This window comes from Dipodomys ordii, unplaced genomic scaffold, assembly GCF_000151885.1.
Source record: "Dipodomys ordii isolate 6190 unplaced genomic scaffold, Dord_2.0 Scaffold189, whole genome shotgun sequence".
Lineage (NCBI taxonomy): Eukaryota > Metazoa > Chordata > Mammalia > Rodentia > Heteromyidae > Dipodomys > Dipodomys ordii.
In genome coordinates this window covers 38,580-60,816 of record NW_012267405.1, presented here as the reverse complement: position 1 = coordinate 60,816, position 22,237 = coordinate 38,580, and the positions used below count along the sequence as shown (strand labels likewise).

The following is a 22,237-nucleotide window of genomic DNA, read 5'->3' as shown; positions in this document are numbered from 1 at the left end:
CTCCCTAGCCAACTCTGCATTCTTGAGGCCCTTATTTTGTCCTGGGGACATCTTCATCTCAGTCCATCAGCCCAGAAGAGCCATCATCCTTGTGTTCCCTTGGTATCTTTTCTTGGAACAGCAGGGCAGCCCCATGCTATGCATTCCTTTGGAGGAGTCTCCAAGGTGAGTCTCCAAGGTCTGGCTACCAAGGCACAACCTGCAGCTGGGTCTCCAGGACATGAACACCTGACACAGAAGGGGCTTATCCTACTGGGATGTTTCTCACTTCTGGTTGGCTGGACGGGTAAGACATGCAGACTCCAATTTAAAATCTCAGCTGTGCCTTGGTCACATTCTAGAGTCCCTCACATCACCTGTGTTCAAGCCCATCATGCACTTGCTTTAAATATTAGAAAAATAAATTATGAAAAGTGGAATGAGAAAAAGAAAGATAAACAACTGCCAAGCAGATTCAAGCTTCGGTTTTTATTGTTGTATTCAACAGACAGAAAGATGCTGTTCTGTTGCTATAAATGTCACTTTGCGCTTTGGCCGCACTTGTTGACCAACTGCACTGTTATATAACTTATGGCAGAAAGACCAGCTTTTACTTTAGCTGAGGTTTCTTCACACCCTGTGGTCTACGTATGAAGACTTACATTTTTATAGTATTTCACTTTTTGTGGTACTCAAACCATGTCTTTTTCCTACTCTGAGGTATTGAAGCAGCTGATTAAGAACCCCACTTTTCAGATAAGTCATGAAGCTCCTTGAAGAAACATCTGTGACCCATCTGGAGTGGGGAGAGATGGAGCTGGAAGGGCCCTGTAATGACCTGATTCACGACCCCAGGTTCTCTCCCCTCCTGAATGGGACCATGTGCATGCTGATGAACTGAGCTCCCAATCCATGATCCCAGGACTTGAACCCATGGCTCTGCTAGACAGCACATTGTAAGGACCGATGCTCCAAGGCCCTGTTTATAAGCTTTTGCCATCCCGTATCCTTTGCAGAGGAAACTCACCAAGCTATCCAGAGCTCTTGTACAAATGATGTGGTTCTCACAGTGCATCAGTGTCAGGAGGAAAATTTCAAATGACTCATCACTGAGAAAGCAAATATCACTGCAGCAAAGTCACTAGAGGAGACAGCATTACTCTCTTCAAGAAGAGAGATGTAGTTGGGTCTGGTGATGGTGCACACCTGTGATTTTGGTGCTCAAGTGACTGAGGGAGGAGGATAGAGAGTTTGAGGCCAATCTGAGTTACAGAGAGACTGCACAAGAGAGAGAGAGAGGAGGAGGAGGAGGACAAAAAGAAAGAGGGGAAGGAAGAAATAATGAAGAAAGGAAGGAAAGAAGGGAGGAAGAGATGACAGAAGAGAAAAAAGGAAGGAAGGAGAGAGAAAAAGCAAGGAAGAAGAAGTGAAGGGGAGAGAGACAGAGAGATGAGAGAGCACAGATGTGCTACATATTAGGCTACATATCTGTTTTCAACAAACGTCGGTCACAGTGTAGAAGAGCAAGTCAGTAGCCTCTTACACGCCAAGCTTGCAAATAGAAACTACAAACAGATCTTGGAGATTTCAAGCAAAAGTTAGGTCCGTTGTTCAGAAGGGCGCAGTTCCCAGTGTTAGGTGTGAGGGTCCAGCAGTGGCATTGGGGTGAGTAAAGGTGTGTGTGGGGTCACCTTGGGCTGTGTGCAGTTCAAGGTGCAAATGAGCACCCCAGGAAGGCAGCACAGCACCAGGAAAGACTGTGGCTCCAGGACCCAAGAGTCCTGGTTTGAATCTAAGCCAAGCTACTTCCTAACTGAGGAATGGTTTTACGTCCCGCTCTGCCTGGCAGAATTCTTCTTATTAAAGCAAAGAGAAATTGCTGGTATATGGATGGTGAGAAACCATTTACAAAAAGCACCAGGCATCTGTTTGCACCCCTTTAGGCCCTTTGAAAACCATTGCAAATTTATTTTTGCCTATATGATTACACAGAATGAAAATGGCTTTGGGTGGGGTACAGACTTTACATGAAGAAGAATTACAGATAAAAGGAAACACAGGAAGAACTGCCTCAGAGTTCCTAGGAGACACTGAAGTAGTCAGCTTGAGGGCTCATCGAGATGGCGAGTGTATGGCAAAACTGGCTCTGTGCTGAGAGGTGGCTTTACAGAGGATTCCCACAAGTCTAACATGTATGGAGAAGACAGAATGGCTTGATGTGTAGTTCAGAAGATCCGACCATTAGTACCTTTGATCCTCGTCTTCATACATGTGTTACTCTCCCAAAGTCCCTCAGAATGTACAGAAACAGAATTGTCTTTAACTTATTGCAAGCAGAGCAACACATAATTGGGACAATTCGGATTTTTCCCCCCTGGCTTGCGTTGCTCCAGTTGGCCATCTACGCCAATCACAAGACTCTTATTTCTCAGAGTTGTGTAAACTTAAGCCAAGTAATTGAGTACAAATCAGGACAGATGTTTAATCACACAGACGTTTCACACCGTTTTTTTTTTCCTCCAGGCACCAAAAAACATTTTGGACTTTTTCTTTAGCTTATATGGCCATATTTATTTATGTACTTTGGATAATCAACTTAGTTTTGCTGTGTACATTCAGATATTTAACAACATAAGGCTAAGCTCCAAGATTTGTCTGAATCTATATCTGGCAAAGCCAACTTGGATCAGCTTAAAGATCAAGTCACCAAAAGCCACCTTGCAAGTTTTGGTGGCAGGTAGAAAATCCAAGCCTATGGTCTGCTTCTTGAGGTAAATAAAATAGCCAGCTAGGATTGCTTTCTGATGATGTACACTGAGACGTGAGAAACAGGCATTGGTTCTCTTTAATTTAATTTAACAAATATTTATTCAGAACTTACTACTGTGCTGAGGCCCTGAGGATTCAAGGCTGATTAAGATTGACTCAGGTTAGGCCTGCGGAATGAAATCTGGAGCTTAAGTGCTGATCATTTAAGCCTACCCTGGACTCCTGCTGATGAAGAACTATGCCCAGGACAGAGAGAAGCTTTCCAGGGACAAAGGGCAAGTATCTGGTGCCACGGCGAAGGGGATGATAGCGTTACCACGGAAGGAATGGTGGCAGATGAACAAACGAGTACAGCCTTCTCCCCGTAGCCGAGGGGCTTGGGTTCCAATCCATCCCTCACCTGAACATACAGGAAAACACCTCCATTGGCACGGGGCAGCTATCTCCTCACACAAATGGTCTGCAAGTCCTCAGATGGCTCCTGCTCTGGAGGCGGAGGCAAGGCCACTAGCCCCCTTATTACATCTTAAGCGCCATCCATTCTGGGCAAACTAGATGTTGAGCCCACTGCAATGAAGACTCAGTGTCTTTGTTATCTAAGGAGATAGCAACTGAGACATGTATATAGCTATGCATATCCAACACCTGTAGAACCCATGTGGTAAACAAAGTCTGCTAGTTAGGTGAGGGCGATTGGTTGTGCTAGTTAAATCACTTTTTTTTTTTTTTGTCAGCCATGGGGCCCAAACTCAGGGCCTGGGCTCTGTCCCTGAGCTTTTTCACTCAAGGTGAGTACTCAACCATTTTGAGCTATAGCACCACTTCTGGTTTTCTGGTGGTTACTTGGAGATAAGAGTCTCACAGGACTTTCCTGACTGGGCTGGCTTTAAACCGTAATCCTCAGACCTCAGCCCCTTGAACAGCGAGGATTGCAGGCGTGAACTACCTGCGCCCGGCTCATTGTTACTTGTTAATGACTGGATTGAAACTGTGAGCTCCAACACTGAGAAAACCCCCATGTGATCCATCCCTGTGATGAAGATGGCCCTATGGAGAGCCAGGTCTACATCCTGAAGTCAAGGGGCTGTGGGGGTGTGGCACCCAACAGGCTCTCAGTGTGTTCCTTGAATGAAGACATTTTGAGATCCCAGTGCACTCCAGGTGCTTCCCAAGAGAGGAGAACTGGAGTTCATTTGCAAAATGGTTTCTCCATTCACACCTTCCCAGAGACCACAAAATGGAAGCAGGGTTGATGTAGGGGTGGTGGAAAGGCATAAACTGTTCCTGTGACTTGTGACTTCCCCATGTTTGAAGGGATGCTGGTAGTCAGGCTACCACGTTGGCCAACACATAGGGAGAAAACACAACCCTACACCATATGTTGTCTACCCACAACACTGCTGTTCTGAGCTCGGGGCTGACCTTGGACATCATTTCCTTCTGTGTGAATCACAGGAAGGCAATATGCAGTTTCTCAAGTTTGTGTTTGGCTCAGGCTGTCAAATCTCCATCCTGACTTATGAAACACGATTACCCAAGAAGCGTTGGAGAATGCAACATTTGTAAAATTAAAAGCCCGCAGCTCTAATTCCAATTCCAATGGACACAGTTGGACATATAGAGATATAATCATAGGAGATGCAGACAGTGGGTCAATTTAGGGACAGTGTAGACTCTGGGAAACCCTGGGGCATCCGGCAGGAAAGTGCTAGAGTTTGGAAAGGCAGTAGATGGACGAGAGCGTCTTTCATGCTACGCTTTTCTTTCTGGTATTTGTTACAGAACAGCCATTTGATATGGACACCTGAACTTTGTGACAGAGCCGAGTCTTGCCAATGGCTTCGACATGAGTAGAATGAGGCAACTCAGCTGCAGTAAATGCAGTTGCTATGGAAGCCCCTGACTGCGGTTTGGGAAGTATCTGTGATATTTAGGATGACCGCAGTGAAGGTCTGTAACAACATACTCCTTGGGAAGTTTCTTTTTTATCCTGAACTTCAATGTTCTTTTTTTTTTTTTTTTAATTTCACCCTGTGGAATTTGGCAAGAGGAAAAATTTAAATCAGATTGGGAATTTTACCTTCTCAGTGAAATAGCTAAAACAGGAGGTCTTGATTTATTCAAACCATATTCTGCTGGAGATAAATTTAACTCTAAATGGAGAAACGGCTTAAAGGTCAAGTTTTGTCTTGGTTACTTTGAAAGAGTTGCTAAGCATTTTGTCCCCCATAGAGGCTGGGTTGACACCGGGAGGTGTTATTTTGTGCTGTTTCACCACAACCATTTTTCCACCTCTGGGTAAGGAGAGGAGAATTATGGCTGCAGAGAGCAAACACACCCTTATGTGGGCATGGTGGCAGCTCTGCCCGAGTCACTCAGCCCAGTGGGGGCAGACTTGGGGACTGTCGACGCTGTGGGACACAGAGGACAGAAAGGGCACGCGATTTGGCATCGGACAGAACCAGGTCCTGACTCCGACTCAGACACGTGCTTCATTGCATGACTCCGGGACAAGTCACTTACCCTCTGCCACAGTTTCTTTTGTGAAATGAGAACCAAGATATCTATTGCTCTAGAGAATTCAGTGAAATAATACACATAAAGTATTATCTGCTGTAATAAACATCATCCAGAGTAAATCAATGAAGAAGGAGAAAGGAAGACATATGAAGAAGACAGGGAGCAAAAACAAGTGGATCAAGCTGGTTTCAAGTGCTCCTTCCTCTGACCACCAGCTCCCAAAGTCTCGCCCTCCTGCTGTTTCCTTAGCTATCCATCTGGATGGGGAGGTGGCTCATGTCCATGGATATGTTGTGTGACACTCATCTCTAGCAATGCCTGGAGATGCTCTTCTGTATCCATCTTTAAAAAAAACCCACCCAAAGTTGACCATGGAACCAAAATTTGACCATCTCTATCTTTTCTTCCTTCTCTTCCCTCCCTCCCTCCCTCCATTCCTTCCCTCCTTCTGTTTTTTCTCCCTCCCTTCATTCCTTCTCTTTTTCCTTCTTCCCTTCCTTCTTGTCTTCCTCCCTTCCTGCCCCCTCCCCTCTCCCTTTGTTCCCCCTCCTCTTCCCCTCTGGACTTCCTTGAGGAGTTCCTAGAACTTAACATTTCCGTGGAGCTCCTTCCAGGTCCCTAACCCTGCACAGTCTGAGAAATCCTGGGACATTCTGCTGTAGTCTTCTTTCTCTACTCTACATCAGGAGGGAGAGGCTGACTACAAATGACCTGAGGTGACTTGAACAACTTTTTCTTCTGGTCTTCTCTGACAGCTCATGCACTGGGCAATGACACTAGTCTCTCTTCAGTGAAATGTTCTCTTCTTTTTGTTGCCTGGATTTTACATTAATCTTCTACTTCTCCCAAACCTCAGAGAACATCTGTGTATTCTCTGTGTGCTTCCCAATCTCATGACCCAGTGACTTTGTTTCACCACTTTCCTATTTATATTAAGGTAAGCTGAATTAAGCTCATCACCAGACTGGATAGCATGGCTGTAGACTGTAGAGTGCTGTTCTTCTACACCACAATCTCAGGCTGAATGGGGTCAAAACTGAAGGCCTTCAGAGCCATTTCCCCCCACCCTTTCTATGGCACAATCCACGCTCAAATATGCGTTACCACTTCCATCCTGATTCCCCGTAAGTCCCTCTGATTCTCACTGGTCTGCCTTGAAATGTGTCTGGGCCTTCTGCACTTTCTGACCACTCCCCCATTCAGGACCTCATCCCACCAATGCCATCCTAAGAGCCCTCATGTCCACACATCTAGCTATTGCTGCTGATCTAACCGCATTCTAGCCATGCTTTGCTAAGATATTTATCTGCTCCCAGCCTCAGTGGCTCTACGCTCCTCCCTACTTCAAGGCTAGAACCTTTGCTGTTTTCAAAAAGATGTTGAAGGTAATATGGTCCCACCAAATTTGGTCAATGTTTTCTTCCATGATATTCTCTCTCTCCCTCTCTCTCTGTCTTTCTCCCTCTTTTTTGGGGATTATCTCATGTAAACATGTTATTCTCATTCTATTGGTCTTTCAAATTCTACATGTCCAGACCTGGTTGAAGACACCGGCCCTCCAGGAGAGCCCAAGTTCCAAAATGGACACATCTCTCACTTCTGAATTCCTGGGGTGTTCACAATGGACGAAACTTTGACCTGCTGACTATTCTTCTGTGCATATAACCTTTCCTCTCAGGTTAGACTTGAAGGCACGGGGGCTTCTTCAGTAGCCTCTACAAGACTCAGCTCTACACTGAGTGGCCAACAGATGTTGAGTCAGCAAGTTCAGGTTAAGAACTGGACATGAAAACACCAGAGAACACAAACAGTAGACTCACATGGTTAATCATTTACTCCCAGATTTCCATAGTTCCTGCTCACCCTGGGGTCTGGCAACCTGAATTCCCTATTTGCTATATCTCCCTTCCTCCAAGAAACTACACGTGCTACCCCTGATGGGGTTTAAATAGAAAGTGTAGGGTTTTCTGTTTTTCTGCTGGACCTGAGACTTTAACTGACATGAGACTTATTCATGGGGACAGATCAAATGATTGAAAATACTTCAGTAATAATGCTTGAGCCACTTCATTATAAACACTAACACAACAGATGAAAGACTAAACTATAAAAGCTTCAAATCTTACAGGGGGAACTGCAGAGTTGAATAAAATAACCCTTCAATAGCACATTATGATATTGAATTGGATGCACATACCACAGAGATGGAACAGGCATTTTGGTTTTAAAGGATAATCTAAATGACCAATGCTTAAACCAAAGGAGCTTATTAAAGTTCCAAATTCCAGTCTGTGTAAACTAAGCAGTAAGTCAAATGTAGCCAGATCTCAAGCTAGCGGCTGCTGAGTCAGAGTAGGAGACAGGCCCAAATCTCGGCCACACAGGTCAGCTGTGGTGTCAGTGTGGGTTGCATAAAACAAACTGTGACTATTTCTTACTTCTGTGTTTAGCTAATAAAAGATAGAAAAGAAAATCACCAGAATTTTTGCACATCATGAAACTAACGATCTCTAATTCCTTCTCTAAAGTGTGTGGAGTCAATTATGTACTAAAATTCAGGATTTTTCAGATTGTACAAAGGTAATACGAGTCATAAGCCTATATATAACATATATAGTGTATACAGTGTAACATCACCAGTGTAGTATTACCCTACATCAAAAATGCGAATATTTCTACAGCATGATGTATGGGTTTCAAATCTACACAGGGGTCTATGAATTTGGATTGAGTTCACTAACAAATGGGCTCATATCAGGTCAGGTTTTGACCCTTAAATGATGCTGATGATTTATTATTATTATAATAATTATGTCTATGAAGTTCACTGTGATAACACAACGCATGTACAACTCAAATATATAATAACTGATTAGTGTTGAGTTCTGTACCTAGAGGCTGTTTATTAGAAATTCCAAATTATCTGTGTTTTTGTACTATTCTACATAATTTTCTACAAAGAGAGGTAGTCATTTTCAAATCTTTCATTTACATTTTCAGAAATGTTGAAAAAAATCCAGTAGGCAGTAATTCTGAAGGTTACCACTAACCTACAATAGACAAAACATGGAGGTACTGGTATATAGATAAGAAGAATATAGAACAGCATTCTGTACAGCAGAAGAGAATCTAGGGAAACTGGTAATGAGATCTCATTGCAAGAGAATCCAGAGTTCAGAAAGCTGCTGCAGACTATGGAAAATTGAATTTTGACATGGGCACCAAGACTATTTGTTTAAGGGATGGGGGGAGAAGTCTCTTCACTAATAGTGCTTGGATCACTTCATTTTCATAGGCTAAAGAAGGAGGTTAGAAACTTACCTCACATCATAAATAGAAAGTAATGCAACAGATCGAAGATTGACCCAGAAGAGCTAAAACTATAAAACTTGTAGAAGAAAATACAGCAGTAAATCTTTCTAACCTTGGGTTTGGCATCAACTACTTATATATGAGACCCAAACCACAAGCTACCAAAGAAAAAGTAGATCAATTGGGTCTCAAAAGTTAAAGACAGAGGTTGGATGTGTGGCTCAGTAGGCAGAGAGCTAGCCAATGAATGAAAGCCTTAAGAACTGAGTTCTAGTTCTTGTCTCAGACCCCCCCCCCAAAAAAAAGAAAAGAAAGAAAAAGTTAAAGATCATGGTACATCAGAGGACAATATAGGTAAAATAGCACAAAGCTGGGCTGGGAAGGTGGCTCAGTGGTAGAGCACTTGCCTTGCATGCATGAGGCCCTGGGTTTGATTCCTCAGCACCACATAAGCAGAAAAAAAAAGCCAGGAGTGGCACTGTGGCTCAAGTGGTAGAGCGCTTGCCTTCAGCTGAAGAGCTGAGGGACAGCGCCCAGGCCCAGAGTTCAGGCCCCAAAACTGGACCCCCCCCAAAACAAAATAGCACAAAGCTGGGCATATGCTTGTAATCCCACACTTGGCAGGCTCATGAGTTTGGGGCCCGCCTGGACGACTCAGTGAGACCCAGTCTGTCCCCTGCCCCCACTCACGAAAACGATTTGGTTAGTGCACTAAATGCTACCCAACCACACAATTTAAAAGGCTCACAACAAAGACATTTATCACAATGAAAAGAAAACAACCACCAAACCGATAGTGGAGTCTCTTGGGGAGCTGCAGGCCGCTAGAGACTGAGGGATGTTGGAAATACAGTAAAAAATTCTAAATGACAGTACAAATTGGTGTTCTGCTTTCAATGGGGCTGTTTCCAAAGTATTTCAACAGATCTGAGAGCTTGTCACCAGCGGCACTGTCTGCACTGGGGGCGGCTCCTTCCCTCGGTGGGGCTGCCCTGGGCACTGCAGAGTGCTGCTCCACCCCACTGTGTGGCAGCACATCCTTACCCCAGTGCTGTCACGATGATGACCCAAATGCCTCTCAAAAGGGTTAAGTGTCCTCTGGGTGAGATCAGCGCTGGCTGAGAATTCCTGCCCTGACTTCAAGAATGGTTTGCTGTCTTGGGATTACATCCTCCTCAAGAGTTTCTTTAAAAAAAAAAAAGTCCATTTCTCAGATTGCCCAATAGTGATTTTTTCAGTAACAGCGAAATTGGGGAGGAGAAAAGAAACCAACAGCATCAGAGATACGCTGGCAACCCTCAAAAGGTATTTCTCGGTCAGGAGATGTGGCTCACACCTGTAATCCTAGCTACTAAAGAGGCTGAGATCTGAGGATCGTGGTTTGAAGCCAGCCTGGACAGGAAAGTCCATGAGACTCCTATCTCCAATTAACCACCCTCTCCCCCACCCCACCCCCAAAAAAGTGGAGCTATGGTTTAAGTGGTAAAAGGCCAGCCTTGAACATGACAAAGCTAAGGGGCAGCGTCCAGCCCTGAGTTCAAACCCCAGGACAGGTACAACCAAGCAAAACAAACAACAACAACAACAAAAGTATTTCTCATTCTTGGGGGCCAAACCATAGCATCATTGTGTGAGCAGCATGTTTTCTTACTGGCAACTAAATGCCCTGGCAAAGGGCTAAATGTGGATAGCACATTAAAAAGGGGGAGAAAAAAATGTGCGTGCAAAATGTTCCCTTCTCAAACCCTTTAAGGGCAAAGCCTACTGCGCTGTCTGCATTCCAGGATAATGACAGCCCCGGGTCCCTGGTCCACCTCCCCACCTTCTCCTTCGAAAAGGCCAACCGCACTTCCCACAGAACTCCTGGAATCAGACCCCAGCAGCACAGAGAGTGAGCTGTGCTCTGGACCCTCCCTGGGGCTGCCAGAAGCGAGGGGAGGCTGAGTGCTCGAGGCTGTTACACAGGCTTCTCTGGGTCTATGAGTGCCAGGTCCTTTGCCCAGAGTTCTCCAAATAGGTCGGAAAGACAAATGCAAGCCTTTCGTCCCATAGGTGAGGGGTTGGAAGTACAGAGGAAGGGAAGAAGCAGGGCTTGGACCCGGTGTCCAGACGCCTTTCCTCATTCACCAGAAGGCAGCCAGCTCCAGTGAGAAGTCACTTAATCTCTGCGTGTCTCAGACCAGCAACTTCTGGGAATGAAATGATGCCCTCAGTGGCACCAGCCTCGCACTGGGGACGGGGACGGATGGAGTGCTTGTGTCTCCTCAGACTTGGATGTTGAAGCCCTAATCTCCATGGCGATGGGGCAAGAAGGGAAAGAGCCTTGGGAAGTAATCAGCATTCTACAAGGTCCTGAGGATGGAGCCTACAAGGGAAGACCAACGTCCTTCTAAGGAGACAGGAAAACTAACGCTCACTCTCTGATACGTGAGGATGCAGAAGAAGGTCACTGTCTGTGGATCCAGTAACTCATCACCCCAGCCTGGGGTCTCAGGCCTCCAGCCTGCAAGGCATCTGTGCATGCTCTTTAAGGTGCTCCATCCATGGCACGCTGCAACCGCAGTGCCAGTCCAGGAAGATGGCCTCCTACCCTATCGGGCACTTCCCCCTCCCCCCAGCCAAGAGACTAGCTCCACCCTCACATGCCGTCTCCCCGCCCTCTGGTGATCAGGACTGACTGCAAAGGAGAACACAGCTGGTGCTGGCTATGATCTCACCCCATACCTGCCTTGGTAGGCAAAGGCTGGATGGCAAAAGCATCCAAAGGCTGGACGCCTGGTCTTGAACCACAAACCTCCCATGCTTTTTCCTCTTCCTCTGTACTTCCTCTGTACTTTGTGCCATGCTTTGCTGTGAAAGGTGTCTGCTCTGAGGTAATGACTTCTGAGTACACCAAGCTTCCAAATTCCTTCCTAATTGTTGTTGTTGCTGTGATACTCGAGTTTGAAGTCAGGGCCTTGTGCTAACACCTAACCTTTATATGCCGTAGTTAGTTTCCAGGTAGGGTCTTGCGTTTATGCCCAGCCTCAGCCTGAGATCCTCCTATCTATGGACTCTCAGGTAGCTGGGATCACAGACAAGTGCCACCACACCCACCTGTCAGTGGCTGAAGGAAGGTATCATTGACAGTCTCTTCCTACCAAACAACAGGAGTACACAAAAAGGAAAAATAATTGGAAGAAGTCAGTAGGACTGGGAAAGCTTCTTATACCTCTCCCAGTATTTGAAAAATAAAGATGGAGAAAGGTAAAAATAACAAAAATAAATACCTTTTAATGTATCTATTAAACAGTCAACAAAATAATTGATCATATACTAAGTCCTATGGGGAAGTCTCAGTTATTTCCACAGCAAGAAATTATTTAGGCTTTACTCTGTGATCACCTTGTTGTAAATTAGAAATGAATTTTAAGAAAGTAGGGAATAAAAGTTCTAACTAGTTTTGAATTAATAACCACCACAAACAAGAACTTTCTTTGTTTACACGCGATGAAAGGAAATATTAAACGTAACAATACAGCCCGACTCAAAGAAAAGACTGCCCAGTTCAACTAAGCATCCTGTTCAAAGCATTTTTATTTTGAAAAGCAAAAATATAACTAGAAAAATTAAACAGAGAAACACAGAAGGGATTAAATAAATGCACTGAGAAATGGATTAAAATAAGTAGTAAATCCAGAAGGTGGATTCACTGATAAACCTAATAAAATAGACAGTCATGGGGGAAGTCCAAAAGAACATCAGCAAGATCACCAATACATGATGTGGGAGTCACAGCATCACACAAAGAAATCCACGCTGCAGTGGTGTAGTGCAGAAGGAGAGTGGACAAGGAGGAAATAAAAGTCACCAAATCTGACAATCGCAACAGATCACTATCCATGGAAGGAACAGAGCCGGCCCTGAGGATCATATCCATAAAAGGAACGGAGCCCAAATGTTTTATGGGCGTTTTTCAAACCTTCATGGAACACATAATTCTTATGCTATTTAAACTGCTAAAGACTGCAGGAAAAAAATTGAAAAGTGTCACAATTCGCTTTATGCAGTTCACATAAACCTGGTACCAGAATGTGACAAAAACAGAACCATAAAATATTAGACTGACTTCACAAACACATAGAAATTCAGACTAAAAGTAAAAAAAAATGTTATTACAGAGTAGCAACATAAAAAAGAATAATGCTACTCGATCAAATAGCATCGTATCCAAGAACACACGGAGCAGTAGGAGGAAATAAAACCAAGCAAACTAATGATAATGAAATAGTGTGTTAGCTGGGCATAGTGATGCATTCCTTTAATCCCAGCACTTGGGAGGCTGAGGCATAGGGGGCTGCAAGTTCAAGGCCAGCATGGGCTAAGTTCAAAGTCAGCTATACTATATAAAAGACCCTATCTTAAATAAATGAATAAATAAGTTATATAAATAAAATGATCATATTGATGGGACTAAAAGCAGTATTTGATCCCATCAATGAATTAAAATTTTATTTTTTTAAATAATGCATTATAAGATGTAAGTAAATTAACATGCATTTAAAACATAGCTCTGCGTAGTTCTGTAAGCTACCGGAAGGCTTGAGGATGTACGTTGACCTAAGACCATAGCCGGTGGTATATGCCATACTGCAGTACCAAAGCAGCATCTGTGACTGCCACTGCTAGAATCACTTATTTTTTCAGGAGAGATCAGTCATGTGGCTAAAATAAAGTGAAAACAATGGTTCAAAAGCTGGTTGGGCAGTAAACAGGGAGACATAAGGAGTGTAGGGATTTGCTGGAGAATGGAAACACAAACATATGCTATAAAACCATGTCCAGTAAAACAATGTGGCATCCATGTGAGAGGAAAAGGAAGATGATGGACAAGGAAAGAGGCTCTTTGTAATACAATGGATGTGGTTCCCCAAATAAGACAGCAAATGATCCATTATTTGATCAATCTTTGGAGACGCTGACAAAAACCATTTCAAAATGAATACAGTTAGAAATCTCCTATGAGTCTTCCCGGGAGGAGAGGAAGATGCACAAGTCTCTACCAAGAGCCCCAAGAAGGCAAGTTCCACAAAGAAACAGACCAAGATGCTAGATCCACTTCGCTGGAAGAACCACAAACACCGTAAAATGTAAATGGGGAATTACATGTTTGAGATATTCCTCATCTTTGTTCCTCTCTTAAACGTCTCTCTCGCTTTCCCAGAGATTTCAAAGACGATGATGAGGCCAGGACCAGGTGAGTGCCCCAGGCAGGTAAGGAAAGAAGAGGAGAGAAATGGCTGTCTATCCAGGGTCACTGTGGAGGACAGTGTGGGGCCCCTCTCCACTGGGATGACGCAGGTATGCAAGGACGTTGGTGGATGAGGGGGGAAGAAGTGCTTTTACCCTCTTTCTAGGTCGGGGTCCAGGAGAACGATCCCTCCCTGCAGCATGTGGTTAAGCAATAGCCAGCTGGGCCTGGCAAGGGTGGAATAGATTGGGTCAGCCCACCTGGGGGGTCCTCCAGAGCTCTCCCTGCCCCCACCAGAATGAGAATGAGAACAGCGCTGAGAATTTGGGTCAGGCAGTTGCCCAAGAAGCTCCCAGGGACTGCTGGGCTCAGTAACTCTCTTGGTAGCAGCAATAAAGCCAGTGTCAACCTCCTCCAAGAGCCAAAGGAGCGAAAGGAAAACCTGGAGGGTCAGGAGTTAGGGGGAAGGCAGGGGGCTAAGGGCTGGTTGAACGGCTCACAGGATCAGAAGCCTCAGGTTCCTAGGGACTGGAGCCGAGGGCCGGAGCTGGCATCTAAGGACCAGGCCCTCTGGTGCAGGACACAAAAGCCCTAGCAATTAGCAAGACACAGTTAAGGCCAAGGGCCCTGCTGCTATGGTTTGGGTCTTGAATGCCTACCAAGGGGCCGCACATGAGAGGCCTGCTCTCCCAGGGACAAAAGGGAGATGCTGTCAATGAGAAGGTGGGTCCTTCTTGGGCCACGAGGGCAACACCCTTGAAGGGGACTGTGCTGCTCTGACCTCTGCCTCTCTGTTTGTTTTGTGGCTACTGATGCATGCTTACCTCGACCACAAGGTCCTGCCACCACGTGCTGTGCTGATTGGAGGCTCAAGCAATGAGTCCATCTGACTTTGGACCATGAGCCAGAAAGAAACCTTTCTCCTTACAAAGTAATTGCCTTGGGTATTCATTCTTGTGATTTCCATCTGACTAATATAGACCTAATTTCCCATCTTTCCATGCCCACCCAAGCTTATCTAAGATGCTGGCCTACTCTACATCTTACAGCACAGTTCTGAAATATGTGTGTGTGTGTGTGTGTGTGTGTGTATATATATATATATATATATGCTGACATTAATTAAGAGGCAAAGGCAAAGAGCCTGGGGCGGGGATTCGATACAACAAGAGCTGTGCTGTTTCTCCCATGTGGAAACACAGCTACAAGGTGCAGTCTATAAACCAGAAAGCCATAATCCTCGTGAGAAATCTAATCTGTTGGACTTCCTTGGACCCGATTTCCATTGTTATAAATGATCCAGCTAGTAGTAATATTTTATAGCAATCCAAGTGGGCTAAGACACCAAGTCTACTGCCAAAGGAGACTGAGGATGTAAGATGGTACATAAATTACCAGGCTGGACTGGACTGAGTTAAAGGTGAGGGTGTGTTTGCGGGTGCATTTCTGTGGAGATTTGTTAGAACAATCATAAGGGTTTGTGGAAGACAAAGAATCCACATTTTCTCAGCACTACTACATACGGTATGAGAAGACAGGCAGCTCAGAATTTATGGTAAGTGATTAATACCTTCAATGGATAAGATGAACTTACAGATTAAAGAAAATAGTGTATGCCAAGTATGGTGGCATATATCTATAGTCCCAGATATGTGGGAGGTGGAAATGGGATGATTGTAGTTCCAAGGGAGACTCTCTTTCAAAAAAACAAATTGGAAATGGTGGTTCATGCCTGAAATCTCAGTTGTTGGTGGGTAGAGGGAGGAGGATGAAGACCCAGGGGTAGCTATAGGCAAAAGCAAGACCTTTTCTGTAAAACAAAGTGCAAAAGAGCTGGTAAAATCATGGCTCGGAATAAGTATGTGCTTTGCCTAGCAAGTGCAAATCCCCTGATTCAAAGTGTAAGATTGACAAAAAAAAAAAGGAAGAAGAAAAAAATGAAAAAAGAAAAGTGACTCCCTAAAGCACAGTTAGACCACTTCATAAAAGATGTATTAATAATTAATAAAAATGTGAAAAGAAATGTTGAAGTATCAAAGAAATATACTATTAAAAGTGAACAGTCTCCACCCAAGTGTCAAATCGGCAAATACAACAGCAAGGCTAAAATACTGGGAGTTTATTAGACAAATGAGGTTTCTTAGGGAGTGTCTTCCTGCCTACCATGGCACTATGAGGTAGAGAACATAGCCATGACTTTGTTGAGTGACTAAGGAGTCCCCTCTTCTTTCAAATAAGAACTCATCTGGCTATCATCTGATTGGACAAAGTCAGCTGTCATTCAAAACTCCACTGTGGACATCCTTAAAGCCTGCAGCACAGATTTTTGCTGACAAGAGCTCTCTTGTGGAGTGAGCCACAATGAATTTAAAGCCTAGTCTGGTTAGACTCTTTGTGATCAGAAGAATCATTTTTTCATAAATCTAAGCTCTGAGGGCAAGACAAAGGGAGACGTTCCCAGTGCTATGTGGAACAAGTATTCGAGTCAGCAGGTTAGCAAGAGCGTATTGGCAGCCAGCAGCTCACTCTGTCCCGTTGGAAGGCCTTCCAATTTGTCTATCCACAATCTTCTTTTCATACTTTGGAATATCAACTTGATCATGTCGTCTCTGCTTCCTGGTCATCTTTCAGAAAAAGACAACTTGTAGAATGGTTATCAAATCTTGTTTAGTCTACTCTTTCTCTTTCCAGCTCCACCCATTTCTAGCTAAAAATGCCCTCTACAAAATCTTACTGGGCAGCAAGACTGACTGCCCGTCAGTCTCTGCACATCCTGTACCCTCCCTTTCCCTTTTAACCACTCAGCACCTATCCAGTTTACAGATCTTCATTGCAGGGCCAAGATTTCAGCCCTGCCTGCTCAGGACCATCAGAACTGTGCTGGTACAGAGAGGGTAACTTTACAACACTGAGCAGAGGTTTGGCACCGTTTAATGTGGTCATCTGATTACTGTTTGTCTCACTTAGAAGCTGGAAGCACACAGACAGGGAAAGACCCTCACTGTTTCTACTGACTGCACTGCAGAAAGCCCAGCACAGGGGGCATTCTCAGCATAACCAAGGGGAAAACAAGAAAAGTTATTGGACACACTCTGCAAGAGGTAATGAAACACCCCCCCCCCCGTCCCTATATGTACCTGCTGATTCTGCATAAAGAAATGGACGCCCTTCCCTTCCCTAAGAATCTGCACAGGGCAGTCATCCAGCCCAGTTCTTCTGCCATGGCTGCCTTGGGGGAAATTTCGTGCTATAAGCAATCTGGTGTAGGCCACTGGAGGACCAGAGGCCACCAGGAACGACAGCCAGCCACAACTGCCAGCCAAGCCAGCACTGACTTACTTCTGGCTCTCAGACTCAAGACTGTTACTTGGAGACAGTTTGCGATGTAAGAATAACGGAAAAATCAGTGTCTCATCTTAAATCTTATAGTCTTAAAAAAAGATCTTTGCATTGTTATCTCTAAGAAGTGAGCATTTTCTGTGAGAATCAGGGATCTTTTTTTTTTTGTCGATCGTGGGACTTGAACTCTGGGCCTGGGCGCTGTCCCTCAGCTCTTCAACTCAAGGTGACAGCTCTACCACTTGAGCCACAGTGCCACTTCTGGTTTTCTGGTGGTTTATTGGAGATAAAGGTCTCACAGACTTTCCTGTCCGGGCTGGCTTTGAACTGTGATCCTCAGATCTCAGCCTCCTGAGTAGCCAGGATGACAGGCGTGAGTCACCAGTGGCTGGCAGAATCAGGGATCTGATGTTGGGCTCAGTAGCTCATGCTTGTAATTCCAGTTAATTAGGATGCAAAGAGTGGGAGTATTTTGTGGTTCAAGGCCCACTCAGGCAAAATGTTAGTGAGATTCCCCCTCCCCATCTTAATCAGCCTGATGTTGGTGGTGCACACTTGTCATCCCAACTACACAGGAGGCCACAGATAGAACGGTCTTGGTCCAAGACCAGTCCTGGGAAAAACATGAGACCTTACTTGAGAAATAGCTAAAGCAAAACAGGGCAGGGGGAATGACTCAAGTGGTAGAGTGCCTACCTAGCAAGCTCCTGTACCGAAAGAAAGAGAGAAAGAAAGGAAGGAAGAAAGAAAGAAAGAAAGAAAGAAAGAAAGAAAGGAAGGAAGGAAGGAAGGAAGGAGAGGGAGAGAGAGGAGGGAGGGAGGGAGTGGAGCAGCCCCCAGCCCTGGCTATCTCAGGTACCTCCAGAGGACTCACGCTCATCATGTGACATGTCCACATCACGCTCATCATGTGACATGTCACATCACGCTCATGTTCCAGCACAGCCCCCATGGGCGAGCGCTTCCTTTGCCATGTTTCCTGGGTCAGCATTGCTAAGCATTTAGGTTTTCGGCTGTCAGGACCGGCATTGGCACCGCTGTCTCATCTCAGGTGACTCGCTAGCTGACTGGCACGTAGCAGAGGCACCAGGGAAGTTTCCTGAGTTCTCTCATCTCTGCCACATTGCTTCCTCCCAGTAACACTATGCCAGCTCTACTTTCCCCAAGTAGCCCCTCTAAAAACACATCCTTTCTCCCTCCCTCCGTCCCTCCGTCCCTCCCTCCAGGCTGCTGTCTCCAGTTGTCCTCTATAAACATCATTCTCAAACACTGGCTGTCCCGACGTGTCTGGATTGGATCTCAGGATGAGTAGAGAACAGGCAGGTGTCCTCCAACGACGGAAGAGAAGGAAGGAAGCATTGACTCTTCAGTCCTAACGACTGGCCTGAACATCAACCGTGCTGCCTCTTTCTGCCTTGGGGGCTCCGAATTTCAAGCACACATTTGAGATGCCAGAGCGAAACCGAATGCAAAGACTTGAATGCGGGAGACTTGCAAGTCTGATTCCCATCTGCCATTGCCCTGTGGATCCAGACAGCAGCCCCACCTTGGGAGAAGGATGAGAGAAGTCTGGGGAAAAGGGATGAATGATGGTGATAGGCAGAGGATATCTTCTCAAAGTCTAGAACAAGAACCCAGAATCCACTCAACCTGACTAAGGTGGTTGGTTCCTATCCAGGGTGGGCGGTTTACCTCAAAGCACTGTACACCACATTCATCCCTGCCCTGCTCTCATTTCCAATCCCTCTGCTCTCCAGCAGCCTAGCTCAGGCTGATAACCTCTTCCTCCCAAGACAGCGCTTGCCAGACTTAAAAGCGTAGGTCCTGTGGGTATAATAACATCTTTATTGATGATATCATCTTTATTTCCTTGGTCACATTTTGCATGAAAATGGACTTAAGGTTGTTATGAAAAACAAATAAAATACTGCTGATGGCCCAACAGCAGTAGTGCTATCATTCTTCAAGAACTTGCTCAGTTGGCCATGACACTTCTGGAAGCTTCTGTAGTGAGTTCCAGATTTAAAAACAAAAACAAAAATCTGCTGTTTTCCCGAGAATCAGTAGCAATAGCACTGGAGCACTGGTCTCCCCTCACGGGTGTTAATCATTCACAGTTTGTCTGCTTGCCTAGATTGTGAGGCTCTGGAAGGTCCTCTCTGTCTAACTTTGCACCTGGAGCTTTTATATTGTTGGAATATTCTGGGAGAAACGGTCTCACACACATTTGCTGTTGGGAAGTGGTCTGAGGATTGGCAGGTTCCGGTGTTCTTTGCCCTCCTTGATCAAACACCTTTAGCTGTGAGTTTTCAACTTCCCTCAGCCACACCCCTTCCTTAGGATTTAGAGGAAGCCAGTGACTTCACCTTGTTTCCTAGGATGCATCCTCGGCCATGTCCCCCCTCAGCTGTTTATTTGTGGGAGAGTGTCACATAGATGTCTGGACTGCTGGACCTTAAATGAGCGACCATAGTCCCATAAGCCCCCTCCCACCCCAGGACTTCTAGGGGACTGCTATCTTTTCGTAATATGTTTCTTCTCCCACTCTCAAAGGTCAACATTTCACGTCTTCTCTTTGCTCCTCGAACTCCACGCACCCTACTCTTCCCTCACTCTGATTTTTAATTTGCCAAAGACATGAAATTTTCTGGAGACCCCTGACTCTCCCCACCAGTTTCTTGCTTACGTCCTGTCACCGAGTCCCTGTCCTGTCTTCCTCTTGGTCACAGAACCTTGCCTCTCATCCATGCCACTGTTTCTGTCTCACCTTTGAAAATGTTCTAGATTGCTCCAGCAACATCCTGTCTCCCTTCCCAGCTCCACTCTAAGCAAAACTTTCCCAGAGTTGTCTATTTTTTCTGTTCCCACTTGACCACGTATTCTCTCCCATCTCTCCAAGGAACCCGCAGCCTCCCAGACCCATGTCCCTGTGCTAAGGACCTGTGATGGCCAAGGCCACTGTTACCCCAGCAGCTGAATGTGACATGGCAGAAGATGAAGGAGGAAGAATAATCTTTACTATGCAAAGCAGTAGTCGGTAGCCATATGTGGGCTGGCGACTAATGGGATAGGTTGATGGAGTAACTGAATTTTGATACTGTTCCAATTCACACTGAGATAGCTACATTTAAAAATGCACATTGTAAAAAAGCTGGCAGCTCTTGTATTAGGAATTGAAGAGTCCCTTTGGCCCCCACCTGAGATTTCAAGATCACAGCTGTTGAAAGGCCTAGCAAGATAAAGATTGGCAAATTGTCTGAAACATAGTTGGCACTCCAAATAAATAGGAACTATAATTATGACATCGATTTTTATGAATTTTTATCTTGACTTTGTTTGGGAAGAGTTAGTGAATAGCCAATGTGTGGGTCTATCTTTGCGCTCACACACTAAAAATAGCTAACAACCATTTTGCCATCCCACTGAAGGCCTACCAGAGACAAATGACTATTCCAAGAGGACTGGCTTGCTGACACTCAGCAGGAGCGAATTAGTTCTGACAACAGTGCACTTAGCATATGCAAGAATCAGATTTGCAACATTATTGTATTATTTTCAAAGTGTGAGTTTGGAGGCCATCAGTGTCTGCTTTAATATTTACTACTGAAATACATATTTAACTTATAGGAAATATTATGATGACTTAAGATTTAAATTGGTTTGGACATAAAATAAATTTTGTTGTTATTAATGGCTCCTGGGATGTTTCTTTTCCTTCCACAGTGAATGCCGAAGATAAAATTCATACAGATACAGAACACGGAGCCTCATAAGTCATCCTAACGAACAACTCCAGGCAGAACAAGCAGGCTGCTCATGGGAATTTATATTCCCCCATTCAAATGTAGCCAAAGGAAAGTGGCGGTGGCACCCCACAGTGGGCTTCAGTACTTAGAGCAGGAGGAGCGCTCAAAGGGGCAGATGCATTTAAATGGAAAGCATTAAGAGAAGCTGACATCCCTATTAAAGAGGCCAATTAATCCGCATAGTAGAAGCCACAGCTAGCTGGCTGCCGTGGAAAAACAGTGCCCCCAGGACCCTATGTCGGGGACAGTGCAAGAGTCAGAAGGGAAATGCACTCCGCCCCTGGGGAAGCCTTTCCCAGTGCCTCCCCGCCCCCCGGGACCCCCTCCCCTCCCGAGGAGACTTACCAATGGGCATCACCAGGAAGAAGGGCAGCCAGCAGAGCACGAAGCAGCCCACCACGATGCCCAGCGTCTTGGCCGCTTTCTTCTCGCGGGAGAACTTGAGGAGCCTCACGGAGAAGTGCGCCTTGTTCTTGGCGCTGCTGGGCGCGCCGCCCCCTGCCCCGCCACCGCCACCACTGCCGCCCGCGGTCGGGGCGTTTTTGCGGTGGATGCGCAGCGTCACCTGCTCCGAGTCCGACTTCTCCGTCTTGAGGCCGGACTTGAGGCCCCGGCTCTCGCGCTTGGCCACCACGTAGACGCGGCAGTACATGACCAGGATGATGGCCAGCGGCACGTAGAAGGAGCCCAGTGCCGAGAAGAGCACGTAGCCCGGCTCCTCGTTGATCTGGCAGATGGTCTCGTCGTCGGGGGCCGGCTGCCGCCAGCCGAACAAAGGCCCGATGGAGATGACCAGCGACAGTGCCCAGACGCACAGCAGCGCGCGCACGCCCCTCCGCTGCGTGACGATGGCCGGGTAGCGCAGCGGGTAGCTGACCCCGATGTAGCGGTCGATGGAGATGATGCACAGGCCCATGATGGACGCCGTGCAGCACAGCACGTCCACCGCCGCCCAGATGTTGCAGAAGACCCGGCCGAACGCCCAGTAGCCCAGGATCTCGAAGATGGCCGAGAAGGGCAGCACGGTGGAGGTGAGGAGCAGGTCGGCCACCGCCAGGTTGACGATGTAGTAGTGCGTGACGGAGTGCAGGTGGCGGTGGCAGGCCACCGACAGGATCACCAGGATGTTCCCCAGCACCCCGAAAATGATCAGGCCCCCCAGGACCACGCCGAGCAGGATGGCCTTGGATACGTTCACCGGTGCCGGAGGGTGGGTGCAGTTGGAGCCTTCCGAAGCGTTTCCGGAGAGAAACACCATGGTCCCGGCCGGGCAGCCCCCCCT

The 22,237-nt window shown here is 46.0% G+C and overlaps 1 protein-coding gene across 2 annotated transcripts in view; it reads right to left on the bottom strand.

Annotated features, from left to right (window-relative positions):
* Positions 1 to 22,213, bottom strand: part of Adra1a (adrenoceptor alpha 1A) — a 63,922-nt gene extending 41,709 nt beyond the window's left edge. The window contains exons 1-2 of one of the 2 annotated variants that reach the window (XM_013034428.1): positions 21,301 to 22,213; positions 16,016 to 16,434 (exon numbers count right to left, since the gene is read on the bottom strand). In XM_013034428.1, the coding sequence (XP_012889882.1) occupies positions 16,409 to 16,434; positions 21,301 to 22,213 (939 nt within the window). In that variant the 3' untranslated portion in view covers positions 16,016 to 16,408. Of the gene's footprint in view, positions 1 to 16,015; positions 16,435 to 21,300 lie in introns of those variants that run through there. The other variant, XM_013034427.1, reaches the window with a different exon arrangement.
* Positions 22,214 to 22,237: the final 24 nt, after the last annotated feature.